This window comes from Agelaius phoeniceus, chromosome 2 (genome assembly GCF_051311805.1).
Source record: "Agelaius phoeniceus isolate bAgePho1 chromosome 2, bAgePho1.hap1, whole genome shotgun sequence".
NCBI classification, from domain to species: Eukaryota; Metazoa; Chordata; class Aves; order Passeriformes; family Icteridae; genus Agelaius; species Agelaius phoeniceus.
Genome location: NC_135266.1, coordinates 76,581,924 through 76,605,402, shown reverse-complemented (window position 1 = coordinate 76,605,402; position 23,479 = coordinate 76,581,924). Strand labels below are relative to the sequence as shown.

The 23,479-nt window shown below is 39.0% G+C and overlaps 1 protein-coding gene across 4 annotated transcripts in view; it reads right to left on the bottom strand.

Moving 5' to 3' along the window:
• The window catches only part of PDGFD (platelet derived growth factor D), a 138,471-nt gene that overhangs the window by 30,661 nt on the left and 84,331 nt on the right, over positions 1-23,479 (bottom strand). For 2 of the 4 annotated variants that reach the window (XM_077173952.1, XM_077173951.1), the window contains exon 4: positions 22,865-22,906. The exons of the other annotated variants lie outside the window; for them this stretch is intronic. In XM_077173952.1, coding sequence (XP_077030067.1) covers positions 22,865-22,906 — 42 coding nt within the window. The remainder of the gene's footprint in view (positions 1-22,864; positions 22,907-23,479) is intronic. 4 annotated transcript variants of the gene reach the window in all.

Sequence of the window (23,479 nt, the reverse complement as noted above, 5' to 3'; positions counted from 1 at the left end):
TTGGGATGACAGTGCACCCTGAAAATGCATTTTTGTCTCCATTGTCTCTATAAAGGGAACCTGGGAGGTTGATCTTAGAAACAGATGTCAAAACTGTAGATATTGACATGTGGTCACCTAAATCCCAATCCACTTGTCTGACCAGTGATGAGCAATCACTACTTAAATAATGAAGAAGCCATTTCTTTAATCTTTTGGCAGCTTTATTCATTTCCAATTGGAATAACTAAACTGTGAAAAATGGAAAAAAAAAAAGGCAGCATTATAGAATGGTTATTAAACACACACATGCAGTGAATAGCTAATGATCAGCATGAATATGCAGGTAAGGAAAGTGGACTGAAGTGACAGCATACCAAGATTTTAATTTCTAAAAATAGAATATATAATGAAAAGGTTTAAGGAAGATGGATCAATGCCTTTGCTCACAATTTCATACTGAGTCAGTATCTGATAAGCTTTTTTTAAGCTGGCAAATGAAAGGGGAAATGGAAAGGAAACTGCACAGCTGATGTGCAGTTGCTAGACTTGATCCTGTATTGCACCATACATATATATATATATATATATATATATATATATATATGCATTATATGCATATATTATTTCTTAGGAATGGAAAACTGAAAATTGATCTCATAATTCGCTAATTTGCCAATAAAAGGTTCCTTTACCCAAGAAGGAAGAGAGCTGCTTTCAGATCCAGAATCAATATACTTTGTTTTTTAATGTTTTCCATTTGCTATAGAAAAATATTTAATGCCTCAAAAGTTACAGGATTGTTTATTCAAAAATGTTACTGTTTCTTCTTCTTCAGTATTTAAGATTAAAAGAGATTGAGAAATCCCAACCCTAAGTGACCACTGAAGCTACAGAGCAATAAAAATATTTATAACTATGTGGTCATTTTCTGCTAAGAATACAGAAGAAAAACTGGTGAAATTTTCAATGCAGATTTTTTTTCTTAAAAATAGTAAAGAGATCTGAAAGCTATAATCAGATCATACACCATTCTGAATATGCCTCCCTTGGCCACATTCTCTACACGTTTGGTTGCCCAGTTTTCGACAAGTAACAATTTAAATTAAATAAAAATGTATTTGAAAAGCTTATGAATCCTCTGGTAAAGTCTGCCAGTTGCAGAACTTGGAAATAATTTCCTCTCTGTCATTAACTTCCATTTAGCACTTCCAGGAAAAAAAGTGGCATTGAGTTCTAAAGCATTATTTTAAAACAGAAACAATTTGCTTCACTGAATGTTTTGAGAAGACTGTAGTCTTATGTTCAAAGGGATGGGCCACTTTTTTATCTAAATGTGGATATCTAAACTGTTTCTTTAGTCTGTGATTCTTTGAGTTGGTTCATGCCAGGAAACCCCTCCAAAATCCTGATATAGACACGTGTACCACCTGCTTCTTGGATCTCAAACCTGATGACTGCACATTTCAACTCTGATTATATTCAATCTGCATAAACTATTCACAACTCTATGGCTTTGTTCCACCACCACTCAAGGCAGCTGCAGTCATTCTTGGCTTCGCGGTGCTTTCAACCTCTACAGTTTGGAGATTATTATTATCTATGGCTTCTGCTCGCAGCTATTTCAAATAATAATATCAAAGTGGTTCTCATCATTACAAAACCCTCTCCTCCTTCTCACCATCGCCCCTAGCAGAAGCTGAAGGACAAATCTATTTTCAGTGCTATTTGTTCAATTCCTTCTACCTTGTTCATGTGAATTTGCCTGTGCTTTGGCTGTTGTTTTGCTGTTGCTTCTTCATTACTTGAAACAACATTAAAACTTTTATTTCAAACATTAAAAAAACACCAAAATTCTCGTATGTTTTCTTACCGAATCAGGAACAACAGGGTGGTAATAATTTGGTGACATCACCTTGACAACAGTGCTTCTATTTTTGCATTTGTGTCATGGTAACATAAAAACTTTACTAGAGACTTCAGCAAAGCATTGAATTAATTGTTCTACAAGCAGCAAAAATACAGGCAAAACAACAGAACTACCAATCACCTTCTGATAGCAGCTACACTCAGTGAAGAAAAATTACTTCCAAACATCAACTTCCAAAATTACACCTCAGCAAGACAAATTCTGAGTCAGTCCCCAGAGTTAAATATGTATGGACATTGATGCATTGTTCCTGGCTCTGTTTTGGACAAAGAAAAGCTACTCTCTTCTTTGCAGACAGACTTTATAGCCTGTCTCTCACCATTGATGGCCACTAAGTGACAAGGAGTCACAGGGAATAATAATCCCTGTTTCACCCAGGTCTTTCCAAGTGGAGATCATGATGCAAAATCACAGCTATCAATGATATACGAGACTGCAGAGCCAGATAGCACTGGTTCCTGAGGGGGATGATTTGCACCCATGACCTGCAGCAGCACAGGCTCTGCTGTGTTGAAGCCATGGGGCTTGGTAGGGTCATTAGGAACTCAGAGACATCAGGAAAACACCCGGGATGTGGCTGGGAAGCTTTCCAGTTGGAGAAGCATATTGTCATGACTCACTTTGTTGTACCACCCATGTGGCAAAACATGCAAGTCCTCTCAGCTATGCTGAGTTACTGCCTGGTCCTCAAATTAAAAGCAAGAAGCACTGTGATTCTTCGCCTTTTTTACATGTTTTTTCACTGAAGATTAGTCTTTTTTCATCTTGGTGCATGACTACGGTGAGGAAGGATGCCTGGGATAGGCAATAACCACTACAGGATGGGCACAACACCCAGACAGCTCTCTCCAGTGCAAAGAAGCAGCCTCACATCTCTATAAGCTCCTCTGTCAATTATTTTTTCTTAATCTGCAGTTTTCTGGGGTGATTGGACTAGTTTTGGTAAAAAAAATGTTCATCTGACAAAACAACTACAAACTATTGCTCATGAAAGCTGAGGCAATGCTCTCCACTTCAGTGAGTGGGAGAGGTTCTCAAAGGAGTTGTGATTAAGAATTAGATTACAGGCAGTACCCTGACTGATGATTTGGGCTCACTGGTTCAGTAAGGTCCTCTCCTAAAGGAGCCACCTTCTCTACTGTACCCTTCTACTCAGAAGACAAGTGAGGGAGAAAGGGTCAAAATGCAGGCATTGTCTTGGGGAAATAAGCATGAGAAAGAATGAAGTAAACTAAGAAAAAATTAAGACAGAGAAGCTGAAGTGTTGAGCTCTGCCTGTGGTCATCTCATTTGTGGTATTTAGACACCATAATTATAAATGATCGAAAAGAAAAGCAGTTTCTAGAAATTTACAGAAGAATGGGGCTAATGGATGTACTGAGACACACAGATGATCCTGCAGAAACAAATCATGGGTGAAATGGAGCATGTTCAAAGAGGTCCAGTACAGAAACAAAAGGAAGTTGTGAGCTCTCCCTGGAATGAAAGAATTAGGGATGAAGGACAATGGAAGGTCTGTAAGGAAAAATTAGAGTAAATCGCAACTTGAAGAAATAAAGAGACAAAATTATCCTAACATTTAGGTTAATAAACAGAAACTCGATACTCATTGTTGAAAAACAGTCAACATGTATCTATTGCATTCAGAGTTATGTGCAGACAGGTGGCTGATAAGCAGATAAACTTGTATTTGTATATAGTAACAATAAAATATAATAACCTGTAAATTATTTTTTTTCCTGCCACAAGCAATAGTACCTATATTCTCACTAACAATTATATTTACAGGTATTACATTTCCTATACAAAGAGACACATATTTCAAGCAAATAAACTCCAAACTCAGAACATGCTGTATAACAGAAATGGTGTTATATAAGTTAGAGGTAAAAGAAAAATCATAGTTCCATTCAAAAAAAATGCTGTGATACACATTCAAGTTTGTACAATTCAACTGATTAGATTTAGTTTCTCATGCAGCATTTTAGGACACTCCAATTTCTATAAATATAAGCATATAGATTTACACTTTGAAATAACTGTTTCTTCTACTATACTTTCATTTTGTCACATTGCTGGGTTTTAATTTAATATCCGAATGATATTTATTAACAACTCCTAAGGATGCTGAAAGGTACCAACAGCAGGCTACTATGAAGCCAGAGGCTGCATTTTTCTTACAGTAATGGTCAAACTGCTGCTTCTCTGTTCAGCTCTGGTGACCAGACATTAATAAAAATAAAAGTTACTGAATTTGGAGAGTGAGCAACAATGACAGCGCATAATCTGGGAATCATGCCTTGCAATGAAACATTGAGCACAGGCCAGTGTTTTTAATGAAGGTTAGATGTGAATTGACCTTGTCTCTCCAGATAATAACCCATCCTCTGCTAAAAGAGCCTATTACCAATGTCAACAAGTTCTTTCATTTGGCAGTGCAAGCATTAACAAATCCAGGTAACTGTAATGTGAAGGCAGTAGTATCCAAACTGGAAGTATGAGCAAATTTTACCACTGACGCCAGCTATTACTGGAACAGCTAAGAAATCAACAAATATCTTTAATCATATTGAATCTTCTTTTCTACTTTTTGATGCAGTCCTATAAAGGCAGGGCATCCATGACAACAGTATTTTAAAGTCGGTAACAAAAGGTCAGACAGCCACCAAACTGTCTGATCTCAAGTGTAATAGTGTGATTCTTGCCCCTCAAAAAAGACATAAATTGAGTTTCTGAAGCCCAGTTGCCACTATGCATCAGTAGCTACAACCTTATCAACCAAGTTAATACTAGAGCAAGGTAATATATAAAATCCCTCTTGATTTTTTCTGACACATTTACTAGCTATAAATGGACAGGAAACATAAGATACTTAAAATTTTAAAAGTTTAAGGTGGAAATAATGACTTAGGTTAACTGCAGTTTGTTACATTAGTTTATGAAAAGCTGAAGTAAAACTGAAGCAGAAGAATATATTTAATAAGTTAGGTTTTGTCAATACTCCTCTTCATCCTTCACCTAAGCCTGGAAATAGGCATTGCTGGGTGCATACTGGAAGAATGTCCAAGACACTGACTTTAAATGATCTGTCTAAGAGGTCACATAATACTTGTTCAAATGAGACTACAGTTATGCCTTTGAAAAATCAGATGTCATCTGACACTATTATGCCTATCAGCATCCTGTTTGCTACTCATACCTACAAGGACTTCATTACCAAGCTGTGCAAATTGTGCATTACCATTTTTTTTTCCATTTATCACAGAAACCTGTCCTCATATATCCATGTACAAGGGATTTGCTAATAGCTAATCTGCTGCATACTGCAGTTAAGCAATTGTAAACAAAACACAAATCAACTAGCATTCATTGTAAATATTCTGCAATTTCTCCTTTGCCATTTTTATCTGAACGGCAAATTTTGATTCTGCAGTCAAACACCAGGACACAAAACTTGAAAGGTTCTCTCTCTCAGGCTGTCTCTTCCAAACCCCTCAGACTGGTTGGCTGTTTCCAAGCTAAATTTATCTTTATTGCACTTATGTAAGTACCAGCTTTATCCTTTTCTTCCTCTCCCAAGTTTGCTTCCTGCAGTAATTCTGAAGAGATGTTATATCTCCTCTCAGCATCCGTTTTATTACACTAAGCAAGCCAAGCTGTCTTGGCCCTTAGTAAGAAATGCCCTCTTCTCCCCCATTGTCCCTGAACTCAGTCCAAGAAAAATGTGGTTGCTGTGTACCATGGAGACCAGAACTGTACAAAGTACTCCAGAAGAGATGAAACTACAGCCTCATTGGTCACATGCCTCATACACTGACAAATTTTCTTTTCCCCTTTTCAATAACCAGTGCTATGCCATTTAACAGCAAATAATGTTGCTATTAATCTCTAAATGAGTGACCTCTTTGCTCATTTTTGGGCTGTTCCATTTCACTGCAAATCAATTCTGTGCTGCTCAAGATCATCCAGCTTGCCTCTCCGATACACTGATTTCCCCATTCATGAGCAATGAACTTCAGCATTGTGCGTGCTGCAAAAACCACTAAAATGCTACTCTGCAGATTGTTCCCTGGTCCCTAAAACATCCCAAAAATAAACCTGACTATGAGATTAACCTTTTAGAAGCCTTTTAGGATTAGCAAGCTGTGCCTGGCTGGATATTCCTTTCTGCATTACAGGACACTGCCTGCCCTTTGACTGTTATGTACCATCCAAGCACAAGGGACAGTTTCCTGCATGACACTGGGTGAGATGTTCCTCTGAAGTCCAATTACATTTGTTAGACAGCACTTCCTTCCATTCCAGGCAATCCTTCAGTCTGGAATGAGTTTCTTTGATAAAGAGATGTGGAGTTTTATTTCCTAAATTCCTGCATGCTTAACCACCTTTTTTGCTGACGAGTGCCCTGTAAGCATTTTAGGTCAGACTTAGGAGTGTGAAGGTGCCCTCAATGACTCTCCTGTCATTGATGCTATAGGCTGCCAGCCATTCACCATCTCCATGTGAGCCCTGGCTCACCTTACAGGGGATGCAATCCAGCTATATTACACTTACACTGCATCTGCTCCACTCCCTCTCTATTCCTATTGCATGTAAAGGAGACCTGCTTTCAGAAGTGCCTCTTGATGCCTTATGGTCTGCAGTGCCCATCTTTTGGCAGTGACAGTGGAGCGGTCTGAAGGCAACTGGGCTCCTTGCTCACCTTGGGTCTGTGTCTAAGCACACCTGGGCCATGGTGGCATCCCATTTTGCAGGGTTTGCTGGTCCCTCGAGATGCCCCATGCTAGCTCTGCTGGGGCAGTGGGAAGCAAACATCCAGAGGGGTCCTGGTCAGGGCGATGCTGCACATCAGAGTGAGAAAAGAGCTTGGGAGGAGTTATCCCATGAGCCAAAAACTTGATGTCAGGTCAGTTTTTGACATTATATGTGTGCCCTTGCAAGGACTTTGGTGAACTTCTGCCACACTGACTGGCAGGGTTTTGGAAGCAGCCTCCCTGGTAATAGGTGACTCTGCCCTGAGCAAAACTGAAAAGCTGATCCTTCACTTGTCCATAGTGTCCAGGTGGGCAAAAAACTCTTTCAGAGAAACAGAAGGCAGTGACAGCTGGTTATTTCAGGTCCTCCTACTTGGTGTGACTCATACCAAATGGGAATGTACTGAAAGGCCCCAGTACTAGGGATAGAAGGAAAAATATTAATGAGAGAAAACCTCCTAGGAGCAAGCTATTAATTTTCTGACTTCTTTCCACTTCGGTTTCTACACATTTTTTATAGATTTAAACACGGTCCATAATTACAGAAAAATAATCATTAACAAATACAGTGTAATTTCATTTAATATTCCAAGTTTTCCATTAGAATATTAAATGAATAAGATCTACTAAGTGCTCGGACATGTACACTTACATCTTCAGACGTCATCTGGGAGAAACATGGAAGCAATAATAATAATAACAAAAAACTCTAATGGAGCTCAGCAAATTTAATTCTGAAGCTGAGGACACAATATAGAAGGGTACTGGTAAGGGACATTAGCTACCCTAGCAGTAATCCCAGCCTATTGATTTTTTGTGAAGGATCCATTTGTTTTTGAGCTCTCTGTCAGAGGATGGTGTTTAATTCTGCAGTAAGCATGCAGCAGGAGCATGTGTTATGTTTCACAGATAATGCAAAACAAAGCAATTTGTTCATCCTCCTGCTTTGACTGGAAGGCATTGCATTTTCTAGGACAACTAAAAAGGACTTCTATCCAAGCTTTCTAAGATGTTCAATAATCATAAAAATAGAGAGAAAACCTAATCTTTGAAGACTAAAAGAACTACTTTCTCATAGCTTTTCTAGGTTTTTGATGTGATCAAAAGCAGTTAATTTACTGCACACAGCACAGGATACTGCTTATTGGGGATTTTGTTTAACATGAGTTTCATCAAAGAGCTAAATTAAGGAAAAATCCAAACTATCCCAACTGAACTTCCAGATCCAGATCTATTCCTCAGAAACACCATTGCTGTTAAAGCTAAATACAAGTACTTTAGGAGCAGTTAAGCTTCCCATTTATCTTATGCATAATTTTGCAAATATCAATTGTAAGTGATACTATGAGTAAAGACAAGGTAAAGAGCACCTTACATTTGCCACCTTTTGCAAACAATCTAACAAAATCATGTTAACAGTTTCGGGATTAGTTTACCAAAAAAACGGCCTTGAAAATCCTTCTAAACACCAAACTGAGACCATAATCTCAGGACCAGGAGGGTGTGTACTGGGCCACAATTAGTGTGTGACACATTTTATTTGAATTCTGACTAAACATAAGCATAACCAAATAGACTAAGGGTGGCTGTAAAATTATAATAGGATAAATATTTTCAAGCAATGAAAATCAAGACAAACAGTTTAATTCAGTTTTATACTAATGACATGGAAAATGTCACAGAAAATTGAACTGGCAAAAAAAATAAAAAGAAGTTGTAAACATCATTCAATACAAAGAAAAATGGTAGGATTACCAGAGGTCAGAAGCAGTGGCAGGTAAGAAAAACAAGCTTTCACTTTAAAGAATGTAAGTGGAGAAAAAGGTACAAGACATAAACTCTGATGGCACACATGGACTCTGAAAGGAACTGGTGCCAAGAGACTGAATGGAACAAAGATAAAAAAACATGACATTAATCTGAAATGTAACACAGTGGCACAGCATGGAGGGTGACTTATGCCTGTACAGAGATCTTCCCCAGGCACAGAGATGCTTTCCCCATACCAAGGGGACACCCACTATCACAAATCACCACCTAGGGGATACCACATCACCATAAACCACCACCTCCCAGGGAACGTGGGCACAGGTAGGGCTTCTCCTCACTGGGAGGGATGGGTGAGCATTTGCCCATCTTCACCACCTTCCTATCGGTGCAGAACAGGGTTATGCTCAGAAAAAAGTGATGTTTGTAGGTGCAAGCAGCTCTTCTGGAAACTGAAGATGGGTATTCTCAAGACAACAGGCACAGTTAGGTTTATACTGCATTGGTGTGATATCAGTATTGATAAAAATTGCAGAAGTAGCTACATACCCCATCTGTGGAGATGCCAAGGTGACACCAAACCCCTGCCATCCTGGCCTTGCAGTGCTGGTCTGCACAGGCCAGGCATTTCAGCTCCCCACCTCCATCAGCAATGCAGGCTTGTGAGGAGAAAGCATTGGGGAGGGCTCTCACACACTCCGGCAGAAAGACCTTGCTCTATGGTATAAAAACTCTTGAGCATTTCCTGAACATCAGACAGCACTTTTAAAGTACCAGACCCACAGACTGTTTAATTTCTACTCCTGGTTTTTAGCACAGCTCTCCTAGCCACCTTGTCCATCTTTGTCCAGGAGGACTAGACCTGGACTGCAGCAGCAGTAGGCTCACACCCATGCAATACTCCTAATTTCAGCTGCTATTACAAGCATTGTCTTTGCTTTTAATCTATTCCTTAATGCACCTGGAAAATGTACCTGAACCAGCACTGAGCTAGCACTGTCAGCACACAAAGTTGCTGCTAAGGGGAGAAAACAGTGTTTATTTTCACGTATTTCTGACAGAGATAAATTATCTGTATAGGGAGCAGAGTGTCCTATTTCTGCTGCCTTACAAATCTTCTCTGAGTTGGTCTTTTTGCTCTCTCTTCAGAGCTAAATAATGCCAATTTTTCTGTATCAACTCATGCATATGCAAAAAGAGATGGAAGGCCTGAATAAGAACATGACTGGTACACTCAGGTTCTTTCCTAACCATCAGCATAAGATAAGCACACAAGACCTTGTCTGCACCACGCCTGCTTAGAGGAGAGGCAGCTCAGAGATGAATACACACATGTAAGTACAATTCACATTTTGAAATAAGATCTCATTTCCAATCAGGCACAAAAGTGTCACCTCATCTGTAAAAAACAGCAATTGCTTTGTGCTTGGTTTAGGTTCCCACACCAACAGAGCATTCCCAATTTTTTGTCGAGAAGGCAAAGTTTTCAGCAGCCTATTTCTATTACTAGTGGCCTCTTCAGCATGCAACAGAAACCACACAGAGCAGTCAGACAACTAGTCCTCATGATGCCCAGGTTCTTTCAGGAATTTTTTTTTGTTTCAAGTTTATTGGCCAGACCTTGGTGTGAGATAAATTTTTGCAGTCCCAAGGTGTTTTTTTTTACCCTGCCCTACAACAGTGGAAAAATTAGCCTCATACTTTCTAAGCTGTTTTCTCAAGTTTCAGGGTTTTTTTTTGTTATTATCATTTTTCTTTCCTCAAAGATAAAATTATTTTTCAAACTTACTGGTAAGTCTGAAAACACTGAATCCCAGGTTTCACAAATACTGTTAGTTGTGTCACTCACAACATTGTCAGGAGTTACAAGAAAATGAAAGAAAAGATGACCTCCATATAATAACTTCTGGGCTACATCTATATTAAGTGGTAAAATGAAGTGGAGATTGATCAGATACGGTGTGACTCATTCAGACACAACTATTACCCTGTAAAACAGAGTGGCCACAACAAATTGCACATTAGAAACAGCCCAGGGCCTGTTCTAGCTGCAAACTAGCCATGCTAAAAATGTGATGGGTGCAAACAATCTTGTGCCTATGCCTTGACTTACATCCCATTGAGAAGTCTCTGCTGACAATTCTGGATACATAGACTTCCTTATTAGAGGGTCTGATCCTGCAAGAGCGTGCCTTTAAGCTTCATGGCTGGACAACAACAGTGCCAAGAATCAGGAACACAAAATGAGACAATATAGTACCCCATTCCTACAGCCTAAGGAAAAGTTTATTACTGTTTCTCACAAAACATGACCTAAGGACAAGATCAGGACAAAAATATTGATTGAAAGGAAGCATTTTTATAGCTGCCAAGATCAGAAGTATTATTTAAAAAAACCAGGCTTCTTCAGGTTGGGAAAGGGACCTGGAAAATAAGTTTTATCTGCCACAAAACACCATTTTGTACAATTAAGCTATATTCCTGAACAAAAACTATTAAAATGAAAAAAAGCCCCTGTTATTACAGGTCACAGAAAAAGTGGCTGTTATTTGATTCTGCTGAAAATGATCTAACAAGAAGATACACTAATTCCATGTACCTAAAAGCTATTTTTAGCTTTCAGTGCTACAGATGAGTTGCAAAATCTGACCCTGTGTTGTTATAGGCTCAGACCTTCCCTAATTAAGCTCTGACTAGTTATCAAACTGACAATTGAGGAAAATAGAACTGAATTTTTCTTGGTATTACAAGAGATAGGAAATATGATTTTTTTTTTTTTTTGGCATGCCATTTATATTCAAAATCATTTCAACGTGGAGAGAAATCTGTGGGTTGAAACAGAGATGAGGTTGCAGGCAAAGAATGATGAAGAACCCAAGCCCTGGGCTGGAGGAGGTGTTCAGTTCAGTAGCACAAAGCTCAGCAACATGCTGAGTTATTTTATGTAACAGTGCCATTTAGCCAAAAATTTTCAACTAAGATTTATCCTATCAAGTCTCAAAAATGACAGGAACCCTGCAAGTAATAAAACATGTGCGTGTAAATATACATGTGTAAGGGCAAACCAAAACCACTCTGCCATGTGTGTCACCTATTTTATTATGAAGACATGCATGGACTTTATTGAGTGCTCAGGGCAAAACCAAAGGCTGTAAATTTAATAAAGATGCATGCATACAAAACACAATTTACACAGCACCATGACTGTCTTTGGAAATGTGGTGTAGGCTGTGAAGGTTATTGCAGCCAGAACCACTGTGCTGAGCAAACAACAGCAGCAGCCTGAGAGCAAACCAGCTTCCCCAGCAGGGAGGAAGGACAATCTTTGATGACCTGTGCCTGGGGCTATAGAGTCAGAACAAAACTAAGCTTTGTTAAAAGGAAGTGTGGAGATCACAAGTGCTCCAGTCATCATTGCTACCTAAGAAGAAAGGCAGGGATGAAAACAGGGACAAGCTTTCTCACACTCACCAGAGACCAGTGGCTCAGTGAGGTCTGAAGCTGGGATTTTTGTTCTTTCACCTTCCTGGTTTGGAATCTGGGATTGCTGTTCTCTATTCTGTAGGCATGTAATTTCTTACACTACAGAGGACCCAGGTAAATCTGGCAGGTACAGGGAAAGTGAGCATCCAAATGAAACAGCACAGCAGACAAACCCCTTTGCTGATCACTCTTGGTTGGACCATGCAGCCCACCCTGCTGGCAGTGTCCCAGACTGGAAGCTGGAACACCACCTGCTTCTCTAGTGTCTTTTAGAAGTTAATTTTGTGGCATTTTACAAATGAGGTGCCTATCTTTGAGGTGAGAAGGTCTCAGGCTGTGAGCAGGTGTTAGGGCACTGGTGGAGCCTGGCCTGGAAGCCAGCACCCTCCCTTAGGTCATGATGCTGCATCCAAACCCATGGAAATTGCAACTGCATGCACAACCATCGTCACTGAGGACATGCAAAAATCACTGCATGGGTATCATAACCCAACACAAGGAAAGTTTGCTGTGGAAAGATGCAAGCTAATGTGTTTCTGGATTACATGCTGAATGGAAGGAGGAGCCTAGGAAACATGGGAGCCCAAAGATGGACTGAGCTGACAAAACAAAACCCATTAAAGGACACATTCCCAGTGTTAGGGTAGGCAGGCTGTCAACTGTCATGCAGACCTGCCTAAGAAGTGTAACCTGATAGGTGACACTGATGCCAAAATGATTTTTGACAACAACACTACCCATGACACAGCCCTGGTGATCCCTGAACCACCAGACCCAGAGAGACATTGTAAAAAGTTAGGAAAATCTGGGGCAGTTCTGATAAGAACATCAAAAACTCTGAGGGGATTAAATAGCCTGATTTTTTTGGATAAGATTAAAAGCTAAACATGGACATCTTTGCTTGACTAAGCAAAAAGCAAAGAAGCATGAAAGCACTGCAAATATCTAAGGGAGATATACACCCACAACAAATGAACAGACTTCTTTATCATAAATCAGTAAGGGGTATAATTGCAGGCAACAGTATGGCATTAAAAAAAAGGAAATTAAAACTTAATATGAAAGAAAAAATGTCTTTGCAACAGTGATTTATTACTCCATGGTTAAATGTTCTGTATGTGCTTGTGATACTTAAAAATTATACTAGATGATCAAGTAATGAATTTACAATACAGAAAATTCTTGTCCTGAAGGAAAGTTGACTGAATCACCTCACATCAGAATTCTAGGTTTGTCTGCATTAGACATTACTGGGGAAAAAAAAGCCTAAATTTAGATTCAGTAATCTCAAAACAATCAGTATCATCTGATCCAGAGATGTAAGTAGTCTACAGCAGTTACAGCTGCTGCAACAAACAAGGCAAAGATTTATTATGTAAGCAATTAAACACCCATTATACACAATGCATTGTGTTCCCTGGCTTGCCAAGAATGACAGAAACACATTGAACAGTGCTAAGGCTGAAAGAGACTCTGCAACCCAAACTCAGCTAGAACAGTACAAGAGCAGAATTGTGCTGCCAGGCTTTGCAAGGTGCTGACACACAGTCAAATAAATAGTACTGAAGGAGCACAGAACATGAAGTTGTGCCTTTGAGCCTCTCTCTGCACAAGGCTGTGAAGACACGCAATCCTTGTTTTGATTTAAAAGACAACTTGCAACCAACACCTGCTGTGATGGATTTTCACAAGTTCCTCAGTGCAGCTGGAGGTCTAGCATGTTTCAATGCACCATACCACTTTTGGTATTTGCTTCTGACAGACTTCCAGAGGAAGCAGACTAACTTCCTACTCTTCTCCAACACAGTTGGTACACTTAAATTAAGCTGTGCACCTTCATCTTCTGTAGAAAATCTAGAGCAGAGGCTGCTCAACAGGAATAGGGCCTGGGAAGAACTGGTCATTTCCTCTTCCCTTGTGTCCATGGTAGCAAGTCAGAGTAGTGTTGCCACATTGAAGAACCATAAGTTAATTAACACCTCTTTGAAGCACTGCAATAGAATTAAACTTTTTACAGAATCAAGCATAGCCCCTCTCTTCTCCCAAAAAAATCTTCCATTTTAACTAAATTTTTAGAAAACACTCTCCAGATTTACCAAACCAAGTTTTTCATATGTTATGAACATTTCACATGCCAAAATTCTTCAACTGTTGCTGAACTGGAAGTAAAGGACAGAAGATGGATTTACAGAGACAGTATTACATCCTCAAGGTCTAAAACAGTCCTGCTTTTCAAACAAACAGCTCATGTGATCGACAGGTTAATAATGAGTGCTGTTAAAAAAGTCTGACAGTGTAAACTCACCTCATGTTCATGCATACTGATGTGCTGTTTAGGGTTAGTTAACAGGGGAGAATGGTTGGATTTACTCTCCTCTTTAGTGCAGATACAAAAGAGGATCACAAGTCTACCAGCAGCACTGACTGGGTGTTTATGTTGGCTCAGTTTGCTACTGCATTTGCAATCTCTTCTGGTGTCTTCTTAATGGTCAACTCCAAGCAGACAAATTAGCTATGAGGCCTTTCTATGTCATCTAACAGAAACTGAATGAAAGCTGTGACTGGTCTGTCTCTTTTACAAAACACCAGCTCCAAGGTATTTATATTTTCTGTTTGTTTGCACAGACATGGGAAACAAAGCCAGTGAACAGGGTGGTCTTTGCCCTCTCCCAGGTTGTGCTCATTATGGCACATAAAATATACCCCTTCATTTCATGCACTATGATTTTTGGTGTTGGATTAATCCTATCTTTCTGCTACCTACACATATTTAGTGTTAATTAAAAATATCACTTTATACATACCATGAGAAAGCTGTCCAACACACTTGGTAAGTAAAGTTACGGATTTTAACACTGGCAAGCTCTAAAAAAAGCCTTAAGTATTAAATATCTTTTAAAACTGACTGATTTACCCAGAGTAGTTTTAATAAACAATACCTTAAATATCTGCCATCCATTTCCTAACCAAAATTACTTCTAAAGATTCCTAGACTACTAGGAATCATTGATTTGTTTCCCTAATAAAAAAAAAAAACAAAACTATGTAAGAGTTTCCCAAGTTTGGGAATGGATTTAATTTTTTACTTTTCCAATAGAACAATTTTGCCACAACCAGCATCATTAACTCTGGCTCACTGGAAGTCTGCTTTTCTTGTACTCTGTATTTTTCTTTAACAGAGATTGCTTGACTGTAACTGACATTTGAAGAACAGGGAAAAGATTAGCTTTTGTATTGAATTTTTTTATGTATCCAAATATATTATGACTAAAATATGACTATGAACCAGGAAGCAATATAGGCATGTATGCTGGTTTGAGCTAGGCTGGAGTTAATTTCTTCTCAGTAGCTGTTACAGTGCAGATTTGGAAAGTGAATAGTGTTGAAAACATACAGATTTAGGTTTTTGCTAAGTCATGTTTATCCTAAGTCAAAAACTCCTTTTTTCTCTTCTAGTCTCATGCTTTGCCAGTGAGGAGGCATGCAAAAGAAACTGGGAGGGAGCTGGGACTGCTGATCCAAACTGACCAAAGGGATATTCCACATCACAGAACAACACTTTTTGTTTACTGTTTATTATCATCATTATTACTGTATTTTACTTTATTTTCAATTATTAAACTGTTCTTATGTCAACATACAAGTTTTACTTCAATCCTCCTCCCCATTCCACCAGGGTGGAGAGAGGAGGGGCATGAGTGAGTGGCTGTGTGGTGCTTAATTTCCATCTGGGATTAAACCACAACAGCATGAAAACTAACAGGGCATATGATTTACTGTGAATCTTCACACATGCCCTCACTTAGTCAAATACAATGGCAAGATCATGGCCAGTTGCTATGATACCATGGCTCCCTTCATTCAATTAAAATACTGAAGTCACTGTTCTACCAGTATACACACTTTCCAACAACTGCAACATTCCTGTGACTCTCATCTGCTACTCTTACATGCTATGATCTCATTGCTAATATGAATGTGTGCTTCTTGCAATTTGCATTTTCCAATTTACTTCTGCTGTATTTTGCAAGAAATCATCCTCATACTGAATGAGGCTTGTGAGTCTCTGATTATTTTTGTCTAACATGGGTAAGTAACCCTCTTGTACTGCATATGATGATCTTTCCCTGTTGGTGTCTTTTGTTCCTCTAACTTATCTTGGAAAAGTGGAAATTTCCTCTGGGTCACTAATTTCCTTAGGAATTCTTTAAACAGGTAAGTTCTGACTGCAGGAAATGCAGTTCTGCAAAATCTAAAGCTGTCCTAAATGAACCTAAATGCCTCTAAGTCTTGTTAGAATCAATTATTTGAGACAGGACAGGATACTGGATTTGAAAATAAAACATTTGTGTCTGTACAGTCCTTTGAAGGTGCAAAGCACTGCATCTCCTCATTCTTGGCCACCACCACAAGTTTGGTAAATTCTCATCCAGTGAAAAGCACATGACTGGAGTTAAGATGCAGCATTTTCAGCAGGAATTGGACATTAACAGGACTACTGCTATGTTAAGACAGATCAATGACAACATCCTGCAAAGAAGCCACACTTTAACTGAGCTGTCAGCAAATCAAGGACAGAGGAGAGCAAATGGCCAGTTCTCCCTCATGCTGTTCAAACAACAAAACTGCCAAGCACACATGCTTGCAGCTGAGAAAACACAGGCATTAAGGTCTATTTTCCTTTCTGATTAAAACAATTGTTTTATCAGTTGAAGTCTGACAGCTTCCAGGAGCTTCTGTGTGTTTATATGGTCCCACTGCTTCTGGATTTGCTATCTTCCTTGCAAGAAGGTCTGTATTTCCCGGCCGTAACTCAATTCCTCATTCACATTCCCAGTCAACTCTTTTCACTTTTGAAATATATTCAAACCCAATCCTCAAGTTCACAGACAGAGGTTTTGCTAAATGAGGTTGATCTAGCAAAATGGTCTTACTTCTGTATTGCTTTCTACCTGCCCTCCTCCTTTCCTGGACACATTCTTTCTTATTTCAAGACCACTTCCTCTTTAATATCACACATCCATTTTCCTCTTTTCCTTCTGAACCATACCACCATGACTCTTCTGGGGTACCCAAATCCTTCCTTCTCTTCATTTCCTTGTTAAAAATGTTTCCCTATTGCCATTTACCCTCTTGAGTCCAAGTGAAAACATATTCATGTGACTGTAAAGAACAAGTGACATGTGAATGCCTTCCTAGTAAGGAGGGAAGGCTCCTTCTTTCATGGTGTGCTTGCCAAGTTTGATACTGTTAGTCACAGCCTTTCTGTCCTTTGGTTATGCAATTTTTCCTTCTGTTTTCAAGAATATTTGCTTGTCTGGGGCTTCACCTACCTCTCCCACCATTTGGTGTTTCTGCTGCCTTCTCTCTCTCTCTGTGGATTTGACTCTTCCACTATGTGTGTTTGCCTTACCCATAAAAACCTTTATGTCTGAACTTGGACTGTATTTTACTGTCCTCCTTTGTCTTTGCTGCTGCCGCTGTTTCATTGCCATTCCTGGACGATCCTATATCAGGCAGGTGATTCTCTTCTCCCTGAAACCTCTGAATTTTGAATGCCTTTAAAAATTAAGACACAAAACAGGGAGACTACCAATGAAGTTTAAAATTTAGTGAGTCACATAGCAGAAGGATCGGGACCCATCTTAGTGTCTGAGACAAGAGTAAACATGGAAGGGGCATCAGATTTTTGGAAGACCTGCTAAGAGAAGGACTCTGTTAGGACCACAGCCTAGGGGACACTGGGGGACAATTCAGTCTGGGACAACTGACTGTGAAGTGCTGGGTCATGTCAGGTTTGGCTGCTCTGGCTGCAGCCCCCAGGCTCCCTGTGAGTCATGTGCTGCATTCAGCTGGTGCATCTCACACTTGAAAACCTGCAAGTTTTCCCACCCTGGAGGAAAAGAGACTGGGCAGACAAGACTTAGGAGTTAGTCAGTAAACTAACTGATGCTGAAAGCAGAAACTAAGATGCTGAAAGCAGAAAAAGCTCTTGGGTTTGATGCAAATGTTGGCATGAATCTTTTAATTAGAAACTTTGGCTGTCCCTGGAGCAGCCAATGCTGCCTGTGAAACTGACCATCCAGACATGCCTTCTGAATCCAAGAATACCCTTTCCTTATTGCCAAACTGACTCCCACTTTTGCTTTTTTTTTGCATCCTTCACTATCTTTTGTTCTGCTCTGAGCGCTGGGAAAACTAGAATTTGCCAGCCTACCACAGTGCTTTGCTTTTCTACCATGTCGCCTTCCTTTCTTCATCAAACTTTGCTGAAGGACAGGTTAGGTCCTGTGAATTAAGCAGCAGGTTGAGGATTGCTGGACTCTCAGGAACCCTTATTAAATGGAAAGCATTCTACCTCCCCATATAAAATTACTCTGAGATACTCCATGTCTCAAGATGCACCAAGAAGTAATATCTCTTTTTAACGTGCTGTCATCTTATGTTGGTGTTTAAAAATTTTAACATCTTCCAAAATTAAAAAAAAAAAAAATTAATTTTGCATAGATAATCTCTTAAATTCCCTGCTTATGTGAAGTTGGAGAAGTAACGTTAAAGATTTTGAGCAAATCTTATCTAATTAGAACCTAGGACTTAATTACTTCTCTCCTGAAAGATGAGCCTCTGGGAGATAATTTTATGAGGATAGTATGCCTTGAGCAAAACACAGAAAATAGTTTTCTGTCAAAACTTAAGAAAATGGAAGTTTCATCATATAGATTATTAACTGTTTTGCACATGGGCTGTATTTATAAAAAGTCAGGCAACCAAAACTGAAATCAGAGAAAGTAGCAGAAGAATTGATAAAAGGTCACAATTAAGTTCTTCTTTCTTTGTTGTGAAATCTATTTCATGTTCAGTCACTTTATTAACCAAGACATGCCACACCACCCCATGCCCTTTCTTTTGTACTCCCAGCAATTTACTGGGACTCCTTCTGTGGATTATCTAATAGCAGGGAAGGTATAGATGCACCATTATTACTCCTGTTGTCACATGAGATATATTACATGGAGTTTGAGGCAGAGTATTTTGTCCTGGATACAGAAATGAATTATCTGTCCATTCTGTGAAAGAAGTGACAAGCTAAAACAGAAGTACAGCAGCAGACTCATGCACCATCCAGGCTGGCTTCAGTTTAGAATTAATCATTCCTTATGATCTTTATGAATCTGTATTCCCACTGGTGAGTCTTTTTATGATCGTGTTAACTCTTAAGGGCATTTATTTATTGACTTATTTAAAAAACCCTTAAGCCTGCTGCTGCACTACTTGTGCAGACAAGTGTAGTAAAACACAGGGAACCAGTCACTTAATTCAGAGTGATAGCAATGAGTACAAGTTCAGGATCAGCTTCTTATTTTTCCCATTTTCATTTTCTGATTGCTCTTCCAATTTTGTTTGTTTTCTTCTGAGCTTAACAGGCAAGTATTAAACAGTTTAAGCCTGGAATTTGAGCAAACTTTGACTGGTCAATATTCTTTGCATGGGAAAGTGAATTTAATTGTGGTGTCTTACCCCTGTTTGTGACTATGCTCTCTTTTCAATCATAGGTGTGGTGACCTATATACAGAGTGTTTAGCAGAAAGCTACTCCCTGTAAAATTTCACATATGGATCCAAACTCAAAGTTCCTCCCTCCTCCAGTCCATTAATTTTTTATGGCTCCCTTATCCAAAAAACTTCATTTTTAAACAAGCCAAAACTACTTAGGATTTAACACCTTGATACTTTGATGCATAAGCTTATCTTGGGACAAATGCTCTTAATGTTCTCCTGTTTAATACCACATATCCACAAGGATATGTGTATGTATGTAAAAAAGATGTATATGTATCCTTACACCTTTATATATATGCATGTTTATACAAGTACATATACCTATGTTCCTAATTTTTTTGGTAGCCTTTGTTTCCAAAAATTATTTTAGTCAAAATTCCAAAGTATGGATTTCATTTAGGATTAATCAAGCAATTAGTACAGCAATAGGAATTTATTGTTATAAATGTATACCAAATATGTGCCTTTTACAATAAACTCAAAATAATGTTTCTAATTAGCAAATGGAATACAACATTTTCTAGCTGTCTCATTAAAATGAAATTAGATGCACAGTTGGGAATTTTAATTCCAAACATTCACCTTTATTGTTGAAACATGTTCCTGAATGAGTTCCTTGACTATTTCACAAAATGTCCATGCAAATGAAGTTGTAAAACATGGGATCGAATCTTGTTAACATCCCTTTCCAGAATTATGACATTGAAAGAACTTCAGAAGGAAAAAGGGGATAATATAAATTTATCCTCCTCTGTTTCATGGATTTCTACACTGTTTGTTGTGAATGATTATGTCCTTAGCATAAAAGTAATGTAACAAAAAAACCCCCCAAAAAACAACAACAAAACCCCCAAACCCCACAAACAAACAAAAACAAACAAAAAACCCACCACCCTAGAATACCTCAGTTCCTTCTCTAATACAATTTAATATTTCTAAGACAATTCAAGAAAAGGATTAAAAAATATTAAGAAATAATGGTTTTACATGATAACAGTAGGGAGGAGTTTCAAACAAATTTGCAATCACATGAGGCTCATGCCTAATAATTGCAGTCTAGGTCTTGCTCCAGACCACTTCTGCTCTAAATCTGTGAGCCTTAAAGCAAAAGGCAATTTTTAAAGAGGTTCAAGGGAAACAATTCTCTGTGTGGATACCCAGACCAAGCCAACAAACCTGGGGCTTTGAACGTGAAGTGTCGAGTGTAGAGATCAGCCTCCAGCTGCGCACACCTACCTCCTCCTGCAACCAGCACACAGGAGGAGGGACTTTTTCCAGAAAGGTTAGGACACTTTTGACTCTTAGGCAACTTGAGGTCAGCAGTGGGAAGTGGGACACACATAACTCACTAACAACCTCCTGGAGTCAGGTCCACCCTGGAGCTGGCACTCAAGGGAATGCTGTAACTTTGTGAGGGAAGAGCAGATCTGGGACAGGCAGCAGCATACTGAACCTGTCCTGTGCCTTCAAGACCCCCATCACTGCTCCCCTTCTGGCCTTCTGAGTCCTTCAGATCCACAGAGGGGAGAGTAGAGGCAGAGGTGCCAAAACACAGAAGATGAGGGAAGAGGAGGAAGAAGGTGGAGGGAGACAGGGGAGACAGCCTTAACAAGCAAAAGTTCCTAAATGCTGTAATTAGATGGTCAGACTTTATTACACAGATTTTTCTCCCCTGTCCCTATGTTATATTGGGACAGTTAAATATTTACATGTATCCATATAGTTTTCAACCTTATACTATTAAAGACCATCCCTGTATCTTTTTGGTCTAATTTTCCAGAATCAGTCTGAGTTCTAATCCTATTGAGCCCTTTCATCCTACATGGGGTGTTTACTTCCTATTGCCTTCACAAAGGCAAATGGATACAAGTGATGCAAGTCTAATTTATGTCTTCTCTAGAAAAATAATCCCCTTTTGTTTCTCTAAATAGTACTGAAATGTGCAGTTAACAGAAAAACACAAGTATACAAAGATAGTGAAGGATGGTTCTGCTAAGTTCTCTGGTGCCTTATTTGTGCCTCATGTAGAGTGCTGACCTAAGTAAAAGCCTGATCTGCATCAAATGTAGTGAACTTCACCGACTTCCTTGAAGATTTATTAATGAGAGGCCAGAAAGTCAGGCTGCAAGGCTGCTTGGCTGCATGAGTGACTGTGAGAAATTCACCCAGTCATTCTGGCATGATGCACAGAAGATGGAGCTGATCAATAAATTCCAGATCACTTATTTTCTCAGAGTCTGGTATACAAATAAACAACTGCCACACAGATCCAAACTCCAAAAATAAGAAAAAGCAAGGGAATTAAGAGATTTGTGCATATCTTGTGCACCATGTTCCAAGAAAGGCCCCAAAAGTAGCCCTTTGTTGGAGAAGGTTACGAAGGGAAGGAAAAAAGGCAGTGTAAAGCTCCTTAATTTAATCTCGTAGAAAACACCATACGTTTTTACATGCTTCATTAATGCTCCCTGGTTTACCAATGAGAAACACACAGCGAGTCCAACCTTCAGGGGTCAGCAGTGCTCAGGATATCTCTGAACTGCACTCTAGGCACTGTGGGGACTATGGAATAAGGGCTGACTCTGCTCAGAATTAATCCTGCACTTTTAGGATTGTATGGCTTGGAATCTGAAGAGCAGCTAATTGAAAATCAGCCCCCATCTCACAAATACCACCAATCACTAGGGCTCTTCCCTGAAATAAAGCAGTGCTTCATTCAGAGGGTGCACTTAGAGATTATTCTTTGAAATAGATTTGCTAGATTGCAAATTCTCAGTTCACTCCCTAGTTTTTAAATTAGATAAATACAGTAGCCTTTTCTGAGCTTTCTAGTGCAGATAGTCCTGTGCCTTATGAGTGATAACATTCATTTTTGGAAAGCCTAATACTATCAGACTATCTGTATATTCTCTGGAATAAAACTTGCTAAATGCAGCAGAGTTTCTGTGGCTGTGCTGAAATACAAACAGTATAAAGAAAGGCTGCTGCTTCACTCTCATTTTTATGCCCAGTGGTCTTTCATAGACTGTTCTGCCTGAATTTAAGTTTTAGTAGATTATCTTCAAATTAGAGCTCAGGATGTACTTACAATTTAATGCCTCACTCCACTAGAAGCCTAACAATTTAAATGCAAGGGAGCAAAATCTTTATAGCTTTGCTTTGTCTTGACAATGTGCTGTTTATGGACTCTTTTTCAGCATACACAGGCATACATGCATGCAAAGCCAAGAGGTGGAAGTGAAATGACTCAAACAATGAATCTTTCCTGTTACAATGTTATTGCTATTCCAGGCTTTCTTATTCTTGTTAAAGGACAGTGGATTGAATAAAAAGGGAATAAGAAGTGTGATGGATAGAAAAATATAATGATGACAGTATAATAAATTATTGCTTACCATTTCCTGAGTGTTTGCAAAATCTGCCTCTTTCGAGCTACACTGCACCAAAAGCATTATATTATTAATCAGGGCAATACAAAGGAATACATATTTGTATCAAAATCTACTTAAGTGTACTGATCATTCCTGCTCCCTAAAAGCAAAACCAAAATAAAAACAAAAGAAAAAAAAAGAGGAGATTTTCACCTCGTTGAAACAGTACATGACACACTACTAATACTTCTGCATATACAGAGGTACGTTGATATCTGATTAAAAATACAGTCTGAGCCTTAGCACACTGTCTTGCATGCAGACTTTTATTGAATACATGATAAACTACTCTTTATCTGAGAATCACAGCCATAACCCCTCAAGGTATTTTTATTTGACCTCAAATGAACATGAAAAAGGGGCTCACAGAGCAGCCATTTCTTTGCTATTTCTGCAGCATTTCTCAAGGCAGTGGCAGTGCAGCTTTAGTGTAGAAAGTGTTAGTGCTTCTGAAACATGTAATTAGAGTAAATCTTGAACTGAACTTGACTTTATTTTATATTTAATGACACGATCTCAAAAATACTTTGATCTGCATTAATGCAGTTGCTGGAATAAAATTACTTTCAGTCATTTAGT